General features: G+C 36.1%; 1 protein-coding gene across 8 annotated transcripts in view; it reads right to left on the bottom strand.

Annotated features, from left to right (window-relative positions):
• The window catches only part of AKAP9 (A-kinase anchoring protein 9), a 116373-nt gene that overhangs the window by 27787 nt on the left and 67842 nt on the right, over positions 1 to 20744 (bottom strand). For 4 of the 8 annotated variants that reach the window (XM_068673926.1, XM_068673927.1, XM_068673929.1 and 1 more), the window contains 10 exons: positions 17737 to 17948; positions 12154 to 12316; positions 9188 to 9400; positions 7914 to 7952; positions 6458 to 6690; positions 4902 to 5021; positions 1761 to 1937; positions 1529 to 1633; positions 926 to 1078; positions 473 to 652 (listed from right to left, as the gene is read on the bottom strand). In XM_068673926.1, coding sequence (XP_068530027.1) covers positions 473 to 652; positions 926 to 1078; positions 1529 to 1633; positions 1761 to 1937; positions 4902 to 5021; positions 6458 to 6690; positions 7914 to 7952; positions 9188 to 9400; positions 12154 to 12316; positions 17737 to 17948 — 1595 coding nt within the window. Of the gene's footprint in view, positions 1 to 472; positions 653 to 925; positions 1079 to 1528; positions 1634 to 1760; positions 1938 to 4901; positions 5022 to 6457; positions 6691 to 7913; positions 7953 to 9187; positions 9401 to 12153; positions 12317 to 14486; positions 15278 to 17736; positions 17949 to 20744 lie in introns of those variants that run through there. The other 4 variants (XM_068673928.1, XM_068673934.1, XM_068673931.1 and 1 more) reach the window with 3 other exon arrangements.

Genomic DNA, 20744 nt, shown 5'->3' with positions numbered 1-20744 from the left:
GTCATCACACATTGGTACGATGTCAAAATATTTACATAAACTTACAAAAATAAACTGCTAAAAACACCTGTAAGCACAGGTCCAGCAGGTGTCACTGAAACAACACTGCGAGTAAGTCATTGCAGGGAAGATGATACAATGAATGATGAAATTCAGTTCAGCTACCTACATATAACTATGTTCAGAAGTATTAGAAGAATAAAGAACGAAGAATGTAAGACAGAAACTGAAGGAGAAATAAGGGAGAAAAATAAAGAGAAAGCAAGTAAAAAGTATCCATAGTAAAAAAAAAATGAGACAGAAGAGGAAAAAGAGAATAGCATCAAAGCACTTTTGGACACTGAAGCATTCTAATTTTTAAATTAAAGCAGCAACAGAAGATACTGTGATTGATGGAGAGGAAGGAGATTTATTATTACTACAGCTAGCAATGTAACATGGGACTCTGAAAAAAGATTTCAAAAGTATGTACTTTGTTGTCAGTTGTGCCTTCAAGTTGCTGTTGCAGTTTTGCAATTTGTTCATGAAGATGATCTATTTCCTGCTCCTTTTCTTGCATGATGTGAGTGAGTCTCCCAGCCACTAAATGATGGTCCTTTATGATGGCATCCTCAGATTTCTGCATAGCTAGTCCCAGTATTTCCATTTCATCCTACCAAAAACCAAACCAAAATAAAACAAAAACAACCCCATACCATTTATAGCTGTAACATAACATTTTCTGCATATTCTTGTATGAGTATTTAAGGTACAGGAGGAACAAGCTGCATGGAATGAGAATTAATTATATCAGCTTTTTAGTATTTTGCAAGTTGAACTGCAAAATGCTCAAGAACAAGCAAATACAGCATCTTGGCATTTTCTAATAATTTGTTTCTGGGGAGAAGAGAATATAAAGCCGTAGGCTTCCCTGTTACACTATTACCTTAAATAATTTGTTTTCTTGTTCAAGTTCTTTCAAGTGTGTAGTGGACTCCTTTCGCTGAATTTCTAGTTGCATGTGCAATTGCTGAACTTCTTCATTTTTATTTTCTAGCTCCTCTCGAAACTGCTCCAGTTGTTCTTCAAGGTTTGTGACCTGTTTCCAAAACAAATGGTAAAAAATGAATAGACAGCCATACCAAAAATTAAATGCCATAATTTTCAAGTGCAATGTTAACTGTAAACCAGTCTGATAGGCAGAAACAATAGAATGTGTACTCAGTGACATTCTGAGTCTTTAAACTGAATGTAATTTTAAAACCCATTAAAAAGCTGAAATTACTATGAACTTTTTCTTCACTGGGCTGCATTTTGATTCCAGAAACACCCTCTGCTTACTTAACTCATAAGCATTAACATAGATGATAACAATTATCATAGCTCAGAAGAGGAATTTTGAACAGGTGTTTCATCTGGTTAGTTTGCTGTACTCTGGTTAGTTTCATCTGTATAGTTTGCTGTACTCAACAGAAAGCAAAAACTATCAGTCAAAAATATCAGACTGATATTATCACAGGAAACATGGAATATTGCACAGATATCTTACCTCCTTTTCCTTTCTGTCCACAGCTTCTCGTTCAGCTTGTAGCTGTATTTCAAGAGGTAATTCTCCCTTTACTATGATGGTGCCAAATTGTTTCCTTTCCTCCACCTTCAAAAATAAATCAAATTTAGTAATGTTACTTGCTTAACAATAAACAAATCAAAAGGATATACTGCTTTGTTCTTGAAAAAATAAGAAAGGAGTAAACACGTGGTAATTTTAGACCAAGAAATACCTTTTGCAAGTTGTCTGCACTGATAATTAAGGCTTGTTCCAGTTCTCTTATTCTGCATTCTAATTTCTCAATTTCTTCGTTTCGTTCTTGTACATCTCGCTGAAGTTGCTCTTTAGAAAGCAAAAGCTCACTGCATTTGTCTGTTTTTTCTTTTAGATGGTTGGTTAGCTGTTCAACCTAATGACAATATAGCAAGAAGATTAATATATTGTAGCATATTGGGAGGGTTTGCTAGCAATACTAACAGCACTCATTTTTTATAGAGGAAAAAAAAAATCCTTTTTTTTTCATGTAATGAAAATCCACCTGTTTAGGTTATAGAGGATGCACAATCAGGATACTGTAGTGCTATATCCAACAAACACATTTTCAAAGAAGTTATGTGCTATACCACCTGCTCTCTAGATCTGTGTCTTTCCAAAGCCTTCAATGCCATCTAGTCATTAAAAGACAAATAGCATGGCATCCTTATGCAGTGTGCTATCAAGATAATTCTAACATCTTATGCACATAAGTCTATAGTGCACAGTGTGATTCATCCCAGGGTACTCAAAGAGCTGGCTGATGTCATTGCAGGACTTTTCTCAATTATTTTTCTGTGGTCTTGGGAATCTGGAGAGGTCCCAGTCAACTTGAAGCTGGCAAATGTTGTCCCAATTTTCAAGCAGGGTAAGAAAGAAGACCCTGGTAATTACAGGCCAGTCAGTCTCGATTCAACGACTAGTAAATTTATGGAGAAGATTATTCTGGGAGTTACTGAAAAACACTCAAAAGACAATGCAGTCACTGATCATAGCCAATCATGTTCATGAGGGCAAAATCCTGTTTAACTAACTTAATTTGCTTTTGTGACAACGTTACCAATGTAGTTGACCAAGGAAAACCAGCAGGCATGATCTTTTTCGATTTCAGCACAGGTTTTGATACTATTCTCACAGTACCCTTCTGGACAAAATGTCCAGCATACAGCTATATAAATACCTAATATGATGGGTGAACAATATGCTGATGGGTGGGGCTCAAAAGGTTATAGTAAATGGGGTTACATCAGGCTGGCAGCCAATCATTAGTAGGGTTTCCCAGGGCTCCATTTTAGGGCCAGTTCTCTTTTATGTGTTTATAAATGGTCTGGATGCAAGACTCAAATGCATGCTAATTAAGTTTGCAGATGATACTAAATTAGGAGATATCGTCAAATCTCTCAAGGGCAGAGAGGCCTTGCAGAGAGAGCTTGACGAATTAAAGGGCTGGGAAATCACCAATTGTATGAAATGTAAAAAAAAAAAAAAAGCAAGTGCCAGATTCCGTAAGTGGGCCTGGGTAATCCTAAATGCACAGACTGGAGGATGAAAGGCTGGAGAAGAAGCCCCATGGAAAGGGATCTGGGTGTTGTGTTTGATGGCAAGTTGAATATGAGGCAGCGGTGTGCCCTGTCGGCAAAGATGGCCAACCGTACTCTGGCGTGCCTCAGGCACAGCATGGCTACCTGGTCAAGGGAGGGGATTGTCCTGCTCTGCTCTGTGCTGGTACAGCCTCACCATGAGCACTGTGTGCACTCCTGGGCACCACAGTATGAGAAAGACATAAAACTGTTAGAGACTGTCCAAAGGAGGGCTACAAAGGTGGTGGGCTACAAAAGTGGTGAAGGGTCTGGAGGGGAAGACATATGAGTGGCTGAGGGCTCAGGGTTTGTTCAGCCCAGAGCGGAGGAGGTCGAGGGGAGGCCTCATGGCGGCCTGCAGCTCCCTCACGAGGGGAGCGGAGGGGCAGGCGCTGAGCTCTGCTCTCTGGGGACAGCAACAGGACTCGAGGGAACGGCATGGAGCTGGGACAGGGGAGGGTCAGGCTGGGGGGTAGGGAGAGGTTCTGCACCCAGAGGGTGGTCGGGCACCGGGACAGGCTCCTACAGAAGCGGTCACGGCACCGAGCCTGCAGAGTTCAAGAAGTGTTTGGACAATGCTCTCAGCTCTTTCACTTGATTTTGGTTGGTCCTTTGCGGAGCCAGGAGTTGGACTCAATGATCCTTGTGGATCCTTCTAATTCAGGATATTCTGTGATTTTATGATTCTGTGATCTAAGGATGGAATATCCTGAACCCTAAGGTGAAGATGCTGTTTACTACTTTGAGGAGTGTCATAGTATTAAAAAATCCACGACAAAATGATTTGAAATAAGGAGTTGGTTAGTGACATGGAGACATGCCATGGCTCACTTAGTCCTTAATATCAAAGAGAATTGCTATACTTCAGTCTGAAGGAAAAAGACATTTTGTTTTCTTGCTGGCTTTGTTAAATAGGACCAGACAGATGTGATGGATTATATCATTTCACTTCATACAGGAGACAAAGCATCCAAAGAATGCACTCTGAATCTCAGTAAATCATGCTTATGGCTCAGAAACAATGTATTCAAGAGTAACTGAAGTTGCAGAGATAGGGACTTGCAGCATAACTGGGGAGGTTCAAGTGTGCACAGAGAGCACTACTACATCTCAGGTGCTTAAACCTTGGTAATTCAATTCCTTCAGTCATGCATCTGTGCTATGAAAAATGGTGTAACAACACAATTTAAGAACATGTTAAATTGCCAAAGTAGTCCTGACTGTTTCCACAGACTTTTGAAAACAGAATGAACTTTCTAAATTAAGATACACAAAAGATACAAAGTCTCCATATGTCTATTAGTAAAAACAAACAATCCCAATAAACCCCAAAACACAGGTTCAGCCCTGCCCTCCAGCACTTTCATCTTTAGGGATATACTTTACTGACTTGTAAATGGATGCAGATTAGGTACACCATAAAATAGATAACAGTCATAGAATCATAAAATAATTTAGGTTGGAAAAGACCTCTAAGATCAAGTCCAACTATTAACCTATCACTGCCAAATCCACCCCTGAACCATGTCCCTAAGCACCACATCCACACATCTTTCGAATACCTCTGGGAATGGTGACCCAACCACCTCTCCAGGTAGCCTGCTCCAATGCCCCATATCCCCTTCAGCAGAGAATTCCTTCCTAATATGCAACCTAAACCTCACCTGGTGCAACTTGAGGCCTTTTCCTCTTGTCCTACAAACAGCCAGGTGTCATTTTGTCATATATATTCTCTGAGTACAAGTAATAAAGTGTCTTACCTCTCTGCTTTGATGTTCATTGACAGGCTGACTCCTTTGTGGAACCTTCAGCTGTTGTTCCAGCTTCTGTATCTCTTGCTGGAACACATCTCTTTCATGTTCTCTGTCAACTGCTTGCTCCTGAAAGTTAAGGAATCATTTGGACACAACATTTGATTTTAAAATCTACCTAAATTAAGTCTATTATTACTTCTTATTTCTGGTAAGTTGAGACTGGAAACAGGATGCCAATGGCTTTGATGTAGCAGAACCGCATGCAACTATGATTTTAAAAAGTTCTTTCAGATTGTGAAATATTTTTATTTAGGAAATAATACACAAGTGGTAGCATCCAGTGAAGGATCCCTTTAGAAGTCTGTCTGGTTTTACAAAGTCATCAGATGCATTAAAGTAAACAAGCTGAAGTATCTGATAAAAAGGGGAATGCTTCTGACAAGCAAAATGTTTTGCAGAAATCCAGCAAACTGGAATAAAACATCAGCCTTGACAAGTTGCAGATTATAAGTTAAAAAATAAATAAAATCATCTGCCCTTTCAGGGTAAACAGAAGAATTCTAACTCTGCTAATAAAAATGACTGCTCATCTCAGTAGTCCCTGATTCTCCAGTTCATGTTATTGATACTCCCAAACCATACTGAGTTTATGAATATGACACTTGTAACAGGAATTTTAACTTCTGAATCTACTCTTATTATGGAACACTTGTTTCAGTGTAAAAAAAAAATAAAATAACCTTGACCTGAAGAAAATGAAATACGGCAAACACAATTGTACTAAGCAGTATGTGGAGAAGATCTTTCCTTTAATACTGCTTAGTAACAGTGCAGAGGTGGTGTTACACTGTTATATTTATTGAGTATGAAATTATTTCACTCTACTAGTTATTAAAGAGTTGATTGAGAAGGCACAGAAATAATGGTATAAGTCACTTAGAAGGAAAAAATGGGAAAAGGAGGAGTCAGGATGATGGTGTTTGTTGAAAACCAGGTACTGTTTAGAACAAAATTGCTGAGACAGCCTGTAGGCAGGTACATTAAAGAGGCAACTGCCACTGCAAATGTGGACTGGCTGGGAGGTGTAGCTTAATAACTAGAGAGAGATTCTTAGAAAAGAAATGAAAGTAGTCTATAAAAGAAATTTAGAAAAATTACACTTTCATTTTCCAAGCACAACTGAAACGAAGTACTTAATTCCAAACGATCTCACTGAAACTCCCAACTATTAAAAACATGGAAATTCCACAAGGATTGTTGCAAATGAAATCACAAAAATGTATTTTTCCTCATTAATTTTAGAAGTTTATCATTACTTTAAAAAAAATTTAGGAAGCCTGCTAATTTTTACTTAAAAATGATGAACAGTCCTATGTAAACATCTCAGTCAAACTTTTACCTTTTAAAACACATTACATTCTTGGACTGCAACCTATAGCTCTGTTTCCATCACATGTTTCTAGGTATTTGCTTCAAGTCTGACAATAGGAGCATTTGCTGCTGAAGCAAACCTCAGCATGTGCCCACCCACTTTCATGAAACAAGCTTTCTACCGTACTTACATCAAGAAATTTTCTTGTTTTCTCAAGTTGCTTCTCCAAAGCCTGGTTTTGCTGCCTTAAGTCCATTAGTTCTGCATTTTTTTCTTGTTCTAGCTCGATAAAACGGTTCACTTGCTCTTCCAAGTCTATTTCCAAGACTTTCACTTGCTTCTGAAGGTCATCATACTCTTTTTCAGCTTGACGCTGTACTTCAATTTTTTCTTTCATTAGCTTTTCTGTTTCCTCCAGTAATTCTGGTTATAATAAAATCATCATACACTACTTTTAGATACGAATAGTCAAAGTTATGAAGAAAAACCACTCCCCAAGGTTGTATGTATCCATGCTGTAGTCTGCAGAAGGACATGAACTGGTTTGGGTTTTTACTATTTTTTTTTTAAATTTTTTTTTACAGAATGTATTTTCTTCTGAGAAATAATCAAGAGAACCACTACAGCAAATTCATACTAGAAGTACTATCCTTTAGATAGTCTTCAGAGAACTGCTAGTGAAGTGGTATCAGATCATTTCTCCACTCAAGTTTCATACAAATTAAAAAGTCCTTGCGTAAGTGGCTCAGAAAAGAAAAATGCTTTGATTCAAACTGCAGCTAGTCAGCAAAAGGGTTAACAATAAAAAAAGGGTTAACAATAATCCTCTTCATTAATCAATCCTCTTCTCTTCATTATCATGCTTAAAATCAATCTCCTCCCACTCCTTTTCATTTGATGTGGTTCATATAAATATTTTGAAGAAAATTCTGAAACACTTAGCAAGGTTACCAGGCAGAGAGGGAAATTACTGACCCGTAACAGGACCTTTGTAAAGTCAATGACTGCATGCACAATTTTGTTTCCTCATGAAAGTGCCGACACATACATAGTAAAGCCCCAAACCACTCTATTAAGATTCTTAAGCCACAGCCCATTGAATACATATTAACAAACCGTTAAGGCATCCCTTGAGGTAAAATCCAAACTGTAAAGTGCAATTATATTTGGAGAATCTTTAAACCACGATTGATAATTAGACAGAATACAATTTACTTTCACTATAGAAGAAATACCCTTTAAGCACCATCATCTTACATCATATTTAACCAATTCTCTTTTTTGGGTAACTGTTATATATCAATATAACACAGCATTTAGTTATCATAATGAATGACTTCACTATATTTGGAAATAAAAAGAAAAAAACACATACAAAAATATCCCTGCAATACCATCTAAGTATATGTAATTCATAGGTGAATAAGATGATGGTTATTCATGAATTTGCTTATTATGCTTAGAAATTGTAGAAATGTTGTTAGCGAAACATAAAATTGAGTATGAAATACAACATCAAAGCTGCAGGCCAGTAAGAATTACAAGTAATGTCAGTAAGCCAAAAGCCCAATAATCCTGATTAACAATGTCAGTACGTTTAAATCTTCCACCCAGTTACAGATTGGCCATGCAACATACAAACACACCTGCTTGGGAAGCTGCATCGACTGCAGCATCTACTAGGCCTAGGAGAATAGAGAGAGAGAGAGAAAACAAAAAAAGAAGCAAAGTAATTCACATGCCAGCTATAGTTTTCTTGTGGTGCAACAATGTAAGAGAAAATGAAGCCAAAGAAAGTGTGGCATTTAATGACAAAGTTGTTGAGATAACTTAGGGAATGTGGTAGGTTATTCTGGTATGCATGATATAAATACCTAAACATACATTTTTAGAATTGTTTACAGTTGTTATACATTATAGTAACTTTAAAATACTTAGAAATATAAAGCATAAAGCAAAAGGAGTTCTATTTCTATGCAAGGATCATCTTTCCTATAAAGTAGCAAGCAACTGGCTGTTCTTAAAATTGCACTATTACACAACATGGATACAGTTGCAAAAACAATTTACCAAACCAGCAACATTATAAATTGCCATAAACTTTTAAACATAAAATAAAACGCTAATTTCATGTAAGCACTGCAATCCTCAAAAGAGCAGTACTTCTTAAACACCATTGTCCTAATTTTCTTCCTCACTCAAATTAATTAATTAGTTTAAGGAATTTATTAGTTTAAGGAAGAATTAAAGGACACGTTTACTTCATCAAAGCAAATACTTTTATTCCTCAGTAAGCAGTTAGCTAGGTGAAACTGACACGATACTTATCTGAAACTCCCACCATCACTTTTTTTTATTACTCAATTTCTGTATTTTGCTTTCGGGAGAACTGAGTAAGTAACTTTCATTACCGGTAACAGCCTTTCTTTATTATGCAGCTCCTATGCCACTCTTACTCAACAGAGAAATTTGTTAAAAAAGCACATCTTCAGTGCCTGAAGTAAATATGGACATCACCTTCAATCACATTCAAGTAGGTAAACTTGCTTGTGTCTCTAGAAGTCTGTTTGGAAGCTATTTAGATGAGTATTTTTGTACAGAGGTGTCAGCTTTGAGATACCGCATCTCCAGCAATAATATAAATAAAAGTCAATTTTCATAGGCATCAAGGTTTTGCTGACTTCAAGAGCAACTGTGATTGTTCAGCCCTTCTGAAAATTCAGTCTTTTTTTGTTTAAATATCAAGAAAAAGTTATATTGCTAGCATTAGGCACCAGGCATGAAAATATCATTCTGTCACTTCACATTTTTATAAATGATTAAATAGAGAGAAGAAATCTAAACAATTTCACCACGATTACTTATTGTCTTATTTCAAAATATAAGAAAATCTCATAGAAAGATTGTGAGAAATACGTACGCTGCTCTACTGGCCCCGCATCTGCTCTCATGGCATCCTTCTGTCTGGCAAGTAATTCCTTTTCTTCCTGGATCTGCTGCTGCTCAGCCTCTAACTCCTGCAATTTGTTACCTGTACGCAGTAGTTCTTGCTCAAGATGGTCAATTACATCTATTTTTTCCTGGAGCTGTTTTTCCAGAAATGCTTTTTCATCTGCATAACCATCAATGAGGCCTGTAGCACATCAATTTTTGGGTAGATTTAATAAGAATTTGAACTTTTTGCATGGTCAAGTCACCACAGTAATCTCATGAAATACACATACACATTAGATACTCAGCACTTGAGAAATTCTGCTCCTGTTCTTGCTTTTCTTAGCTGATGAACAAACAATAAAAATAATAGTACATGACAAAATATAAAAATTGGAAAATAGTGAAAGAGTTTACATAGGAATCTGAAGAGGAACTCTGGTTTATCTTGATGAATGATATTACAGCAATAAGAAATGGCACCATATTGGAATGATACAGAGTGAGCACAAACCTAAATTCTAAGGAAAAAAAATCTTAGGAAAAAAAAAAAACAAAACTGAAGCAGAACTAAATTTCCTTGAGGGCTGTATAAACTAACCTAAGATGCTATAATGGTATAGGCCTCTGCATGAATGAGAAATTTCACATCAGTACTTTCAGAAACATCTAACCATAGAACACAAGAGAGGTTATTAATGTGCAACAGAAAGCACTAAATAAGTAGAGCACTCTGGAGAGGTGTGTTCTATCTTGTCTGATACTGACAGTTCTAGAGGACATACAAGACATCAGTCATACAATGCCAAAAAACTCTGCTGGACATGCAACCCTATCTTCCATGTTTCTTCGTACTAAACACGAAGAATCTATGTAGTGTTTTTTCCAACACTGAAGTAATCTCTGTCAGTGTGAAGCTACAGTCTTGAGACAGTATTAACATGGATTTAGCCCTGGCTTGAGAATATAGGAAAACTAAAGATGCTTCCATTGGTTGCCTGTGCAGACAATGTAAAATCTCTGTGTGCACTTACATCCACATCGGATGAAACCTATCAAGGAGGAAATTAAGTAATAGTGGACTTCGCATATACTGCCTGCAAAGCATAGGCCTGGTCCTATGCACAACTATCATGCACTGTGGGCCAGTCTGTTTTTTCAGACTTGGATTCAAAGTGCAGAGACACATAGAACTGTTGAAAAAAAGATAGTAAACTAGAACCACAGAATCATCCAGGTTGGAAAAGATCTTTAAGAATATCAAGTCTTATGGTCAACCTGACCTACTGAATCCCATCAATAAACATCTCCGGGGATGGGGTCTCTGCCACTTCCCTCAGCAGCCCGATACAAAGGCTGAGAAACAACATTAAAAGCTTTTCAAAAAATTGAGACAATGCAAATTCTAGTAGTTTTACTGTAACTGCTGATGTTCACAATGAGTACTTAGCAGACTGGAAGCTGAGAGGGCATTCCCAGGTTAAACGGAATGCCCGCATCCAACAAAAAGGTAGGAACAAAGAAAATAGTTACAGTATTTGTATTTATATTTACAGTATTTGTTACAGTATTTGCTCCTGATTTTTTTTTCTCCTTGAAAGAGATGTAATGAAAGTTGTCAGAGTTCAGTGAACAAATTGGCATTAGCTTTTCTATCACATTCCTTAGATATGTCGTACCTGATGCCACTAACACACCAGAGGTTTGAAAATGTCTCTGCTGCAGCAGTTTTTGTGATAAGAAAGAAATGATCACAAATGACACATTTTATCTCAAGAGAAGACAGAGTACCATCAGATGTATAATGAACTAAGACGTTGTTTTGCATGCTTATCTAAGGAATTTGATAATGGAATGTAGTCAGGCTTTGTCAGAGTATGCTCACAGCTTGGTTCAATGAGCAGGAAAAATTAGATCGAGAGATCTACAGCATTTTTGTTTTGTTATATCCACACATAAAAAGGCGCCTGTCATTTAGAAGTGAGTTAATTTCAGAAGTTCTCTGAAAAAAATGCTGAAAAAAGATTTAATGAATTCAGGAGTTATAGAGCATTAAAGCAGTAAGAGGGAAAAATTAGCTGATTTTCTGCAAAAGACTGAACTGTATTAAGTCTCTGCATGTGATATAAATCTTAGAACTTACAAGTTTAAATGTGCAATATATCTACTGAGGCCTGAAACTAAAATCAAGTTCTGTCTCTTATAATTCAGAACTCATGACAACACAGCCAGTAAGTCAAGTCTTATAACCTGACATTGCTACTGCTATGATTAAATTTAAATACCAGTTAAAACCTCTTGAAGATTTCCACTTTGTATGCTTCCAAGATTTTTTTCCAAATAAAACATTATCAGATCAAAATCAGATAAAAAAAAAAATCAGACTGCAAGGCATAGCTTCATAGCTCTCACTAGATCTTTGCCTTTAATATACTTTTTTTCCTAGCAAAAATACATACTTGCCCTACCTTGCATTACATTTGTAAAGCCAAAATACCAGAACAGGCTGCCCAGAGAGGTTATAGACATTCAAAACTTGACTGGACATAGTTTTGGGAAGCCTACTCTAGCAGACTCTGCTCTGACCAGGGGGTTGGACTAGATGACGTGGCTTCCCAACTCAACCATGACTCCATGATTCTAAGTTGTTAATATTAAAGTTTGTCTGCACATAACAAAATAAATCAATTTTGAGGATAACAACATATCCAAACTGTTATTTTAAGTAGCATGTTTTAATAAGAAGTGATAAAAAAAATAGTGAGACAAAGTTAGGGAAACAGAATTTCAGAGTGGCTGAAGCTGAAAGGCATCTCCAGAGATCATCTTGTCCATAACTATCCATTAAGTTGGTAAGTTTGCTAAGAAAAAGCTTGCTAAGAAATTTTTCCAATTTGCATTTTCTTTACCTAATTAATAGATTAGTGAATTCAACAGCTCAAAGAAGTTACTCACCTTCAGCTTTACTAAGCTCCAAAGCCAATTGCTCTCTGGCTTTGGTTTCTTCGTTAAGATGCTCTTTCAGTTCCTCCTGATACTTGATAAACTCTGTGGCCTCTTGTTGCTTTTTGAAGGATTCTCGCATGAGTTCTGTCTGGGTAATTTTAGCATGTTCAAGCTACCACAGGAGAAAATTACACAGATTAGACAGATTAAAGATTTTATGATAAATAGCCATTCTATCACTCATATTTAATTAACAGTGGCTAACATACAGAGTGATGAGATCCTGCATAACTTCACTGGACATTTGATAAGATCTTTACTGAACACATATTTACAGACTGCAATAGGAATACAGATTCAGTACAAAAGCCTAAGCAAATTGAAATTTCTCAGAATAGTGAACTGAATGAGCCACCTGTCTAACTCTGAGTCTCTGTTCCGGTGACTCCTGCTTTATGAGTTTACACTAGATTCACCTTTATTTACGTGAGTTTCATACTAAATATGCATATGAGTGAGCTGTCATGCACCATATGCTTGGAATGGCTAAATATATTGCATAAAACTGGCAGACATTTTGATATAAATTGACACGTTTCATCCCTTTCTTTCCTAAACACAAAGATAAATGAGGACACCAAGAAAATGTGAATTCTGAATACATTGCACCTTTCAACCAAGAAGGCAGTAAAGCAATAATTCTTCCAACTGTGTTTGCCTAGCAGAATCATTCAGGATTTTCTTTTTTTCCTTCTCTGCTCATGTGATTAGCATGTAACGCCTACTACCACAGATGTAGTGTAATCTCACTGAGTCACTCACCTAAACAACTGGAAAACCAGGACTGAAATACACAGAAGTGTATACATAGGGCCCAGTTTAGACATACCCAAAGTGATAATTTCAAAAAAGAATTAAAATAAAAACTACAAAAGCAAAATAGTTAATTAATAATTAATGCTAGAATTATTGATTACATAAGGTGTTCATCTAACACAACAGCAAACTGGAGTCAAATACCAAGAAGACTCATACTTCTCAACTGCTAACATTTACAGCCTACATCGATGTCTTTGAGAGACACAAATACAAACTGACAGAGCTGAATGGGGTACGAGTTCTTGGTGTGTCTGGTATTCAAACTAAGAGAACATTTCAACTTCAGAAAATGAAGTAATATTTCCTGCTCCCCTCTCATTTTTTCCCTTTCGTATTACAGTTGTTGGCAGATATTTGTAAGAGTAACTTTTGTGGCTTTGCTACAGTTTCTATTGAACATATTTTATCTGTCAATTTTTTTTTTTTTTTACATAATGGCTTTGTCACCATCTCCAGCTAAGTTCATGAGTACAATCAACATGCTTTAAAATCCCTGAAAAAGGTGTTAGGAATGCTTTATAGAAAATTACACATAAAATTACACACTTATAAATAAAAATTAATTCAAATAAAATTGAAAAGAACATCTGAAGTATCAATACATTCTCTTTTATAGTACACTGTATTTAAAGACTTGATTTGTTTTCTAGAGCATTCATTTTCAGATGGACATTATCACCCTGAACAAGAATATTCTGACAAGAATTAAAAAACTGTGTAAATACTTCAGGTGAATATCTGCACTGGTTGAAAATATTTTAACAATTACAGTCTTCTCACTCTATTCTTAGATTTTGAAATTCTGTATGAAAGCCCCACCTCAGTTAAAGGAGAACATATGATAGATTTACTGTACATAGATGACCATAAAAATGGCTTACTCAAATGCATTAAATGAACTCAAATGCAACTCCAGCGGAAACTTGAATAAAAATTGTTCACCAGCTCTTTTCAGTAATAAAATCTCAAGGTATTATTCAAAATATCAGAGGACAACATAAAAAAGAAAAGCAAACATGAGCATAATCTTTCAGGTATAAACATTTCTTTATGGGATCACTGGAAGCATTAGCAAGCTTGTGCCAGTTAATGTTACTAGTTAGTGCATGAAAGCTATAAAGGAAAAACACGTGACTGCAGTGCCCTTCCTTTCTTCTTAAATTGTTTTTACAGAGAAAAAAATGTAACGTTGTAAGTATAATTGAAGTACCTTAAAAAGATACCTCAAATCTATATAAATCAATATATTTCCATGTCTGCTAAATTAATTTTGTTAATAAAGAACACGGAGAATTGTATAACTAAAGATGTTTAATTGCCCATTAAAATTGCCTAGGAGAAATGACTGTCATTAGTACACTGATTAACAATAAGGAGACAAGTTTACACCATTTCCATTGCATTCTCTTCTATTTAAGCAAGTTAAAATATTTATTTTTTTAAAAAACAACTTTTATACTTACTGAGTAGGGAGGTGTAGGCAAGGAGATTTTAGAGACAACTTTTAATATGTGCCCATTTTTTTTGTGTCTGAAGTGAAAAACTGAAGTATTTACAACTACAGAATTATTCTCATCCAAGTGTTCAGTGAAAGGAAAAGGATATGGTAAAGGCACACGAGATTCAACCTCATACGCATCTTCTTCTTGGCCTTCTGTCCACAAACTACTGAAGAGATTAGATGCCCAGTAGGTGCGGTAAGAATCCATTCCCAAAAACACTGCTGTTACCGTCTTCTCAACCGTCACATAGGTATTTTGCGCTACCTAAGCTGGCTTCAGAAGTTTCTAAGAGCAATTTGTAATAGAACACACACGTTTGACAATCTGAAAACGCTTATCAGTACTGTCAGTGACAAACCTACTCAGGATCGCCAGGAAGCCTCAGATCTCACACTCAGGCAGAACAATTCAGGAGCACAATAATCCAAAAGAGAAAGAGGTGCATGATAACTTCATATGGTCACTCCTAAAAATCCTTCTTAGAGACGCTTCACATGAAAAAGCACCACAAATCTTCCAATAGCAGCTGGCAGGTAATATCCAAGGCAAGGAAGCGTAATTTTGTTTGACCTGAACAGGTACACTGCAGCAGACATACAAGCTAACAGAGAGCAAAAAAGTAATAATTTTCCACCTCCACTACAGCAAGTGAAAGAAATACAGCGATGTCACTGCTTGCCTTCATTCTCGTTCTCTGCGTTAATTCAACAGGAAGAGCTTTCTCAAACTCACCTGGTTTAAAGGTTTCCTGTTAGTATCTCCCAGCCGAAAGCGAACATGGGAGGGGCGTGATTTATTTACCTACACGTAACACCAGCAGGTGGAATCTGAATTAGTGCACCCACTGAATGCCCTGCCTGAAAGGAGCCACACTGTGCTTCAGGTCTGAAAGTGTGTGTTCAGACAGGTCTCAAATAGTTCTTTGAAGATTTTGCCAAGTTTTTCTCACTCTTTTAAGTGTATTTTAAGAAATGTGTACATGCTTGTACCACAATATAGATGATTTAGAGGACAGGTGTAAAATCTTTTCTGTCTGTGATTTTACGTTATTTTCTCCATTCTGCACTATTTTATGAAGTATTAGTTTTCTACATATTTAAAAATAATTCTAGTCACCCTTGGTATATACAGGAACTGTGTATAATTTAGTAGCCACAGAACTGACTTTGCAAAGCAACGAATTCTTGCAGAGTACCTCTATGGGACAGCTAGAAATTATGTCCAGATTTATACTAAATACTGTAAGAAAATGTCCAAAGAGACTAGCAACTTATTTACTTAAAAAAAAACACAAAACAAAACACAAATATGACCTTCAGGGATAAATCCATATTTGTCTACTTCATTCTCATGGGAAAAAACAGTGCATGTATGTGTTTGAGCAAAAACATAACTGTTGCTGGTATTAGTAAAGGCTACTATAAAGCTACAAAGGGAAAATAAATTTTCGTGATCAAGTGACAAATACAAATAAGCTGTTTAGAATATACTGATTACTTTTGCTGCTACCGTGAGACGTAAGTACTTAATATAAAAACATCAGTCATGAAAATAAAATAAATTAGGTTTATGTTACTGCTTTTAAGTTAGGTTACTGCTTTTAAACATCAGAAGCAAAATATTTGGAAGAAAGAAGCACCAACTGGACTAGATGTCAGTACTGCTGTAAGTTGCGGCATGAATTCTTAATTACTGCAACACTTTGAAGTTGTTTTTGTCTACATCACCTGTTCTTTAAATGCAAGATGATGCAAGACTTCCCACTGATGTCTAACAGTGTTTTTAAGGACTACATATATTACAGTTTCTGTATCCTTTTTCAGTATTATGTAATGCTGGTACTTAAGCTAAAAAGCCAACAACCCAACAAGAAAAGCACCTCAAAACATCAAACATCCCTATTTAACTGAACTTATGCTTAAACAGAAGAGATCTATTGAAGAAATCAGTTTGAAAACAAATGCACTGCAGAAACTGATTTACAAGATCCATCAGACTCCTTGCTTTAGTAAACTGTAGTGTGTGTGTGGGGGGGGGGGGGGGGAGGCGGAGGTGAGTTGAACTTGCATTTATATTATTTCAACTTCATTAAGTCACAAGTTAGCCTTTTATCTTTTTTCCTTAAAAAAAAAGGGTATCAACTTAATTTTGAAGCATTTTTCAAAAGTAACAAATACTTAAATGCCCTTAACTTTTAAAGTATTAGACAGCTGAATTTTCATATTTCATCACTACAGCTTTTTTCTCCTTCATTTCCAGTAGTCATGATTTACATATTTTATACCCTGAGACAAGAAAGCAACAACTTTTAAATAATGTCACTATTAGGTTAACTAACAAACGGGGCTGTAGCATAAAACACAGTTGCCTTTGAATTCTAGTCTGAAGTAAATTAAAGAGCTGACTTTGAAGACTGAGCTCTTCAAGAGACAGTGACTTAAAAATAATAGTGAAATACCAAAATTTACTTAGGGTACATTCAAATTGAGATATGCATCATCTGAAAGTTAAGCACCTGGTATAAGCAGTGTGATTTGAAGTGTCTGAGCTAGGTACATAACTCCCGTTTCAATTAATAGAGAAGTACTCCAGAGAACAATTAAAATCCCACCATGCAAATTCCCCCTACAACAAAGAGGAATTACACTGCCTCATCTCTGGAGGCAATTCATGAACCACGTAGCTCCCGTACACACCAGAAGGCTGGAGTGCCTATCCTTTTCTGATAGCAAGGTAGGTATGTGCTTAAGTTGCCATGCTTAAATCCTAGTTGGAAGACACAGTAGGAGAGCTCCACCTTTTTGCTGAGCCAATTGACTAAAACGTCTGTCAAGAGAACTGGGCCCAGTTCCCTTCAAACCTCTGTCTTCACACAGGCCAGCTCAACGTGCTCTGACACCTCCTGCCTCATCTCTGGATCATGGTAGAATGCAGATGACACGTATGAGGAATGAAAGAGTGCCCTAGATTGATATACTTGTCTAAATTCAGGCATCCTTTGTAGTCCTAGTCCAATTCACAGCGTGAATCTACATTCATCAGTACAGTAATGCTGGAGCAAACTTTTTTTGGTTTGGGCACCTGAAGCCTGAACTGTTTCAGCTTTCAAAAGGAGCCTACAGTTTTTAGGCTTATAAGAATACATTCATGAGGAAAATAAAGAAAAAAAAAGACACAAAATTCAAAACACATTACTGTTAGATCACACTACCTGATTCGAAGTTTCATTGATAGCTTCCAGAAGCTTTTCAACAGCCGCCTGTAGTCGAGAACTGATATTCATAACTAGTTCTTCATTTTCAGGATCTAATTCCATTCCACTTTCTGCAAGATGTTGGCTCAGCAGTCCTTCATCTGTTGCTCCTGACCACAGGTTAATATCATCGTCTCCCATGCCACTACCATGATATGAGGAACAGGGCTCTGGAAAAAAATGACAGTTATCTTTTAAATAGACTCAGAACTTCAATACATGAAAAACTATGCTGGAGTTACCATTAGAAAGACAAGTCATAGCATGATAAAAATATCTGTATTGATCACAAAGACTGAAAAGGAAATATTACATACTAAAATTTTCACAAAGAAGCTACACAATGTGTTAAATAAAAACAAGCAGAAGGCAGAAAGAAAATGAGATATTAACAGAATATTTTAGACATCCTCTCAGTATGCTTTTGGGCTCAAAAAAGTTTTCCCTTTTTGCTCTCATCTTGCAAACCTTTGTTCCTCTAAGTTACCCTTAATCTTCAGAGTAACTTGCAGTAATGACTTGCCTGGTCTTTAAAAGCAAGACCAGGTAAAGAAAACCTAGACCATCAGCCACTGTTGGTTAGTGTGCTATAACACACGATCGTTAATAATTCAAGTTAGTAATTCAAAAACACAGGCTCAAGTGAGTAAATGGAATGACACACATGCAATTCAACTTCTCAGGACAAAGGCCAGATACAGAACATCAATAATCAGCATTATCATTAGTGACCCGAAAAACTAATTAAAATGGGTAGCTGAACAAAGCAAGTACAATGCAGGGGAACTGTAGCTGTCCCAACTGATGGGCAACATGGCATCTTCCTACTCTCAATTTTCTAAGTTCTGATTCACTTTAAGGGTCTTTATCTATTTTGTCTGAAAAGCAGGAAACACCAAATTTGCCAGTGGTATGGAACCGACAGCAATTCATCTAGAAAACAGTAGATTTGCTAAATTTAGAATTCAGGGCTGCATTGAAGCCAGACAAGAGAAAGCAAACTCCTGTTTTAAAATCACACTTTCAGTGTGAAATCATACAATAGTAAGTCATCACACCAGTAGATGGCTATCAGTGATGTAATGTTTTAAAAATTAAGAATTGCTGTGTCATAAGGCTGTTATATTTGAAATGCCACAAATAAATGTTATTGGGGAAAAAAAATTAAATGCTTATTTTCATAAAGTATTTTTAAAATATTTAAATATCTTATATATATATTTATATTTTTATATATATACCTACACAATTAGATGTTTTTTCTCAAGTTTTTCTTCCCCCAAAATACTTTTTTTTTTTTTTGAAACAGTGGTATGCCTACATGAGTTAAGAGCAGTCAATGCCTGTTATGCAATGAAATTACAATACTACGTTATCTTTGAATTTAAGTTCCTGGTTACTCCATGAATTGTGACAGCTGAACTGGAACAGTTTGTTTAGCTACAGAAATTCAAATGAAATTATAATAGGTCAATTTTATAAATTGCCTTTGAAAATGTAGATAGCACTCTCGTGGGACCCAATTTCCTTATAATGCTCTCCTCTTAAACAGGCATGCAAATAACATCAGAAATGCAAGTTCTCTTGTTGATGCTGTTTGAACCCACCACAATTTTTATTTTTCTTTTAACAAGTTGCAACATGATTGACCATCTGGTTGACTTACTGTTAGGCAGCTGCATACATCCTGATAATAACACATGTATACATTTGTTTCATTATGGATGTAGATGATACATGACCCACATACAACAAACTAATCCACACCAAGTTTAATTTAGAAAGGTTTAGTTTTGTTTACTTTTATCTTATAATTGAGAAGACTTTTTTTAAATGCAGACGTATTTAATAATTCTTTTTTCTTCAAGGTATATCATTACTGTTTCGTATCTCCTTTTAGATACGTGGGATATAAATTTACAAAATCTTTTCACACTCCAAATTAAAAAACAAACAAACAAAAAACAAACAGAAAACTCACTATATACATCAATGGAATGAAGAATTATGACAGGATTTAATCTATGCAGGATTTCAAAGCACTTTTGAGTACTGCACTTTGGATCTTCAGTCATAAACTACTGTAGTGGAGTCACCCTGTTCTGCCAGCACACTAATAAACCTTTGTGTTTGAGGAGAATAAAAGTTTTCTCATAACACCATAACATTTCAAGACCCTGCAATGTAAGGATGGCTGCAAAATGAATGATTTCATATTTTTCACTGAATAGCATTCTGATTTCTCAGCACCCAAACTTAGAGGACTCTGGGTGTCTCAACACATCAATACTGAAGCAGAAGCTTTAAAGGACCACCATTTCAGATGGGTACCTGGTAGTGTAAGTATTTCCAAATGCTGTGTTGAAGTTGTTTTTTATAGTCTGAGTTGAGGGAAAACATTCCTTACTGAGCTATGAACACACTACACTTACTGTAACACCTGATGCTCTTGGGAGGTCACTCATCTTAAGTACTGACCACATAAGACCCTGCTTAGCTCCAGAGATCTCACAACATAAAAGTATGGACACAGCACCGTAGCACAGCTATGAATAAAATAAATAAAACAACAACATATTAGAAAATGCACAATCTAGTTCTCTCCTAATGGAGCACAAATTATCTGTGTAATATTCCTGCACAACATGTCAGCTTTTATTTCTTAGGTAAATTAAAGAAAAAAAAACTTTAAAATTTCAATTTCCCTACCTAAAAAACATACTGGCTTTAAAGACAGTCAAACTTTGAATATATTTACACATGTGGGCAAAGTTTGGCTCTGAAAAGTGAATCTTAACGTACACAACTTTAACCCAGTGTAAAATTCATGTTCTATAACCCTTATATTTTAGTGAATTATTTGGTTGATAGGTATATCTGAATTGTGCAATGAGTGTAACTCAAACACAAAAATAAACATTATACAAAATAACTGCGGAAATTTGCAGTCTGTTGCAAGAGCATCT

The sequence above is a fragment of the Anas acuta genome, chromosome 2, assembly GCF_963932015.1.
Source record: "Anas acuta chromosome 2, bAnaAcu1.1, whole genome shotgun sequence".
Taxonomy (NCBI): domain Eukaryota; kingdom Metazoa; phylum Chordata; class Aves; order Anseriformes; family Anatidae; genus Anas; species Anas acuta.
The sequence above is the reverse complement of the archived record's forward strand: the minus strand, read 5'-3'. Positions and strand labels throughout refer to the sequence as shown.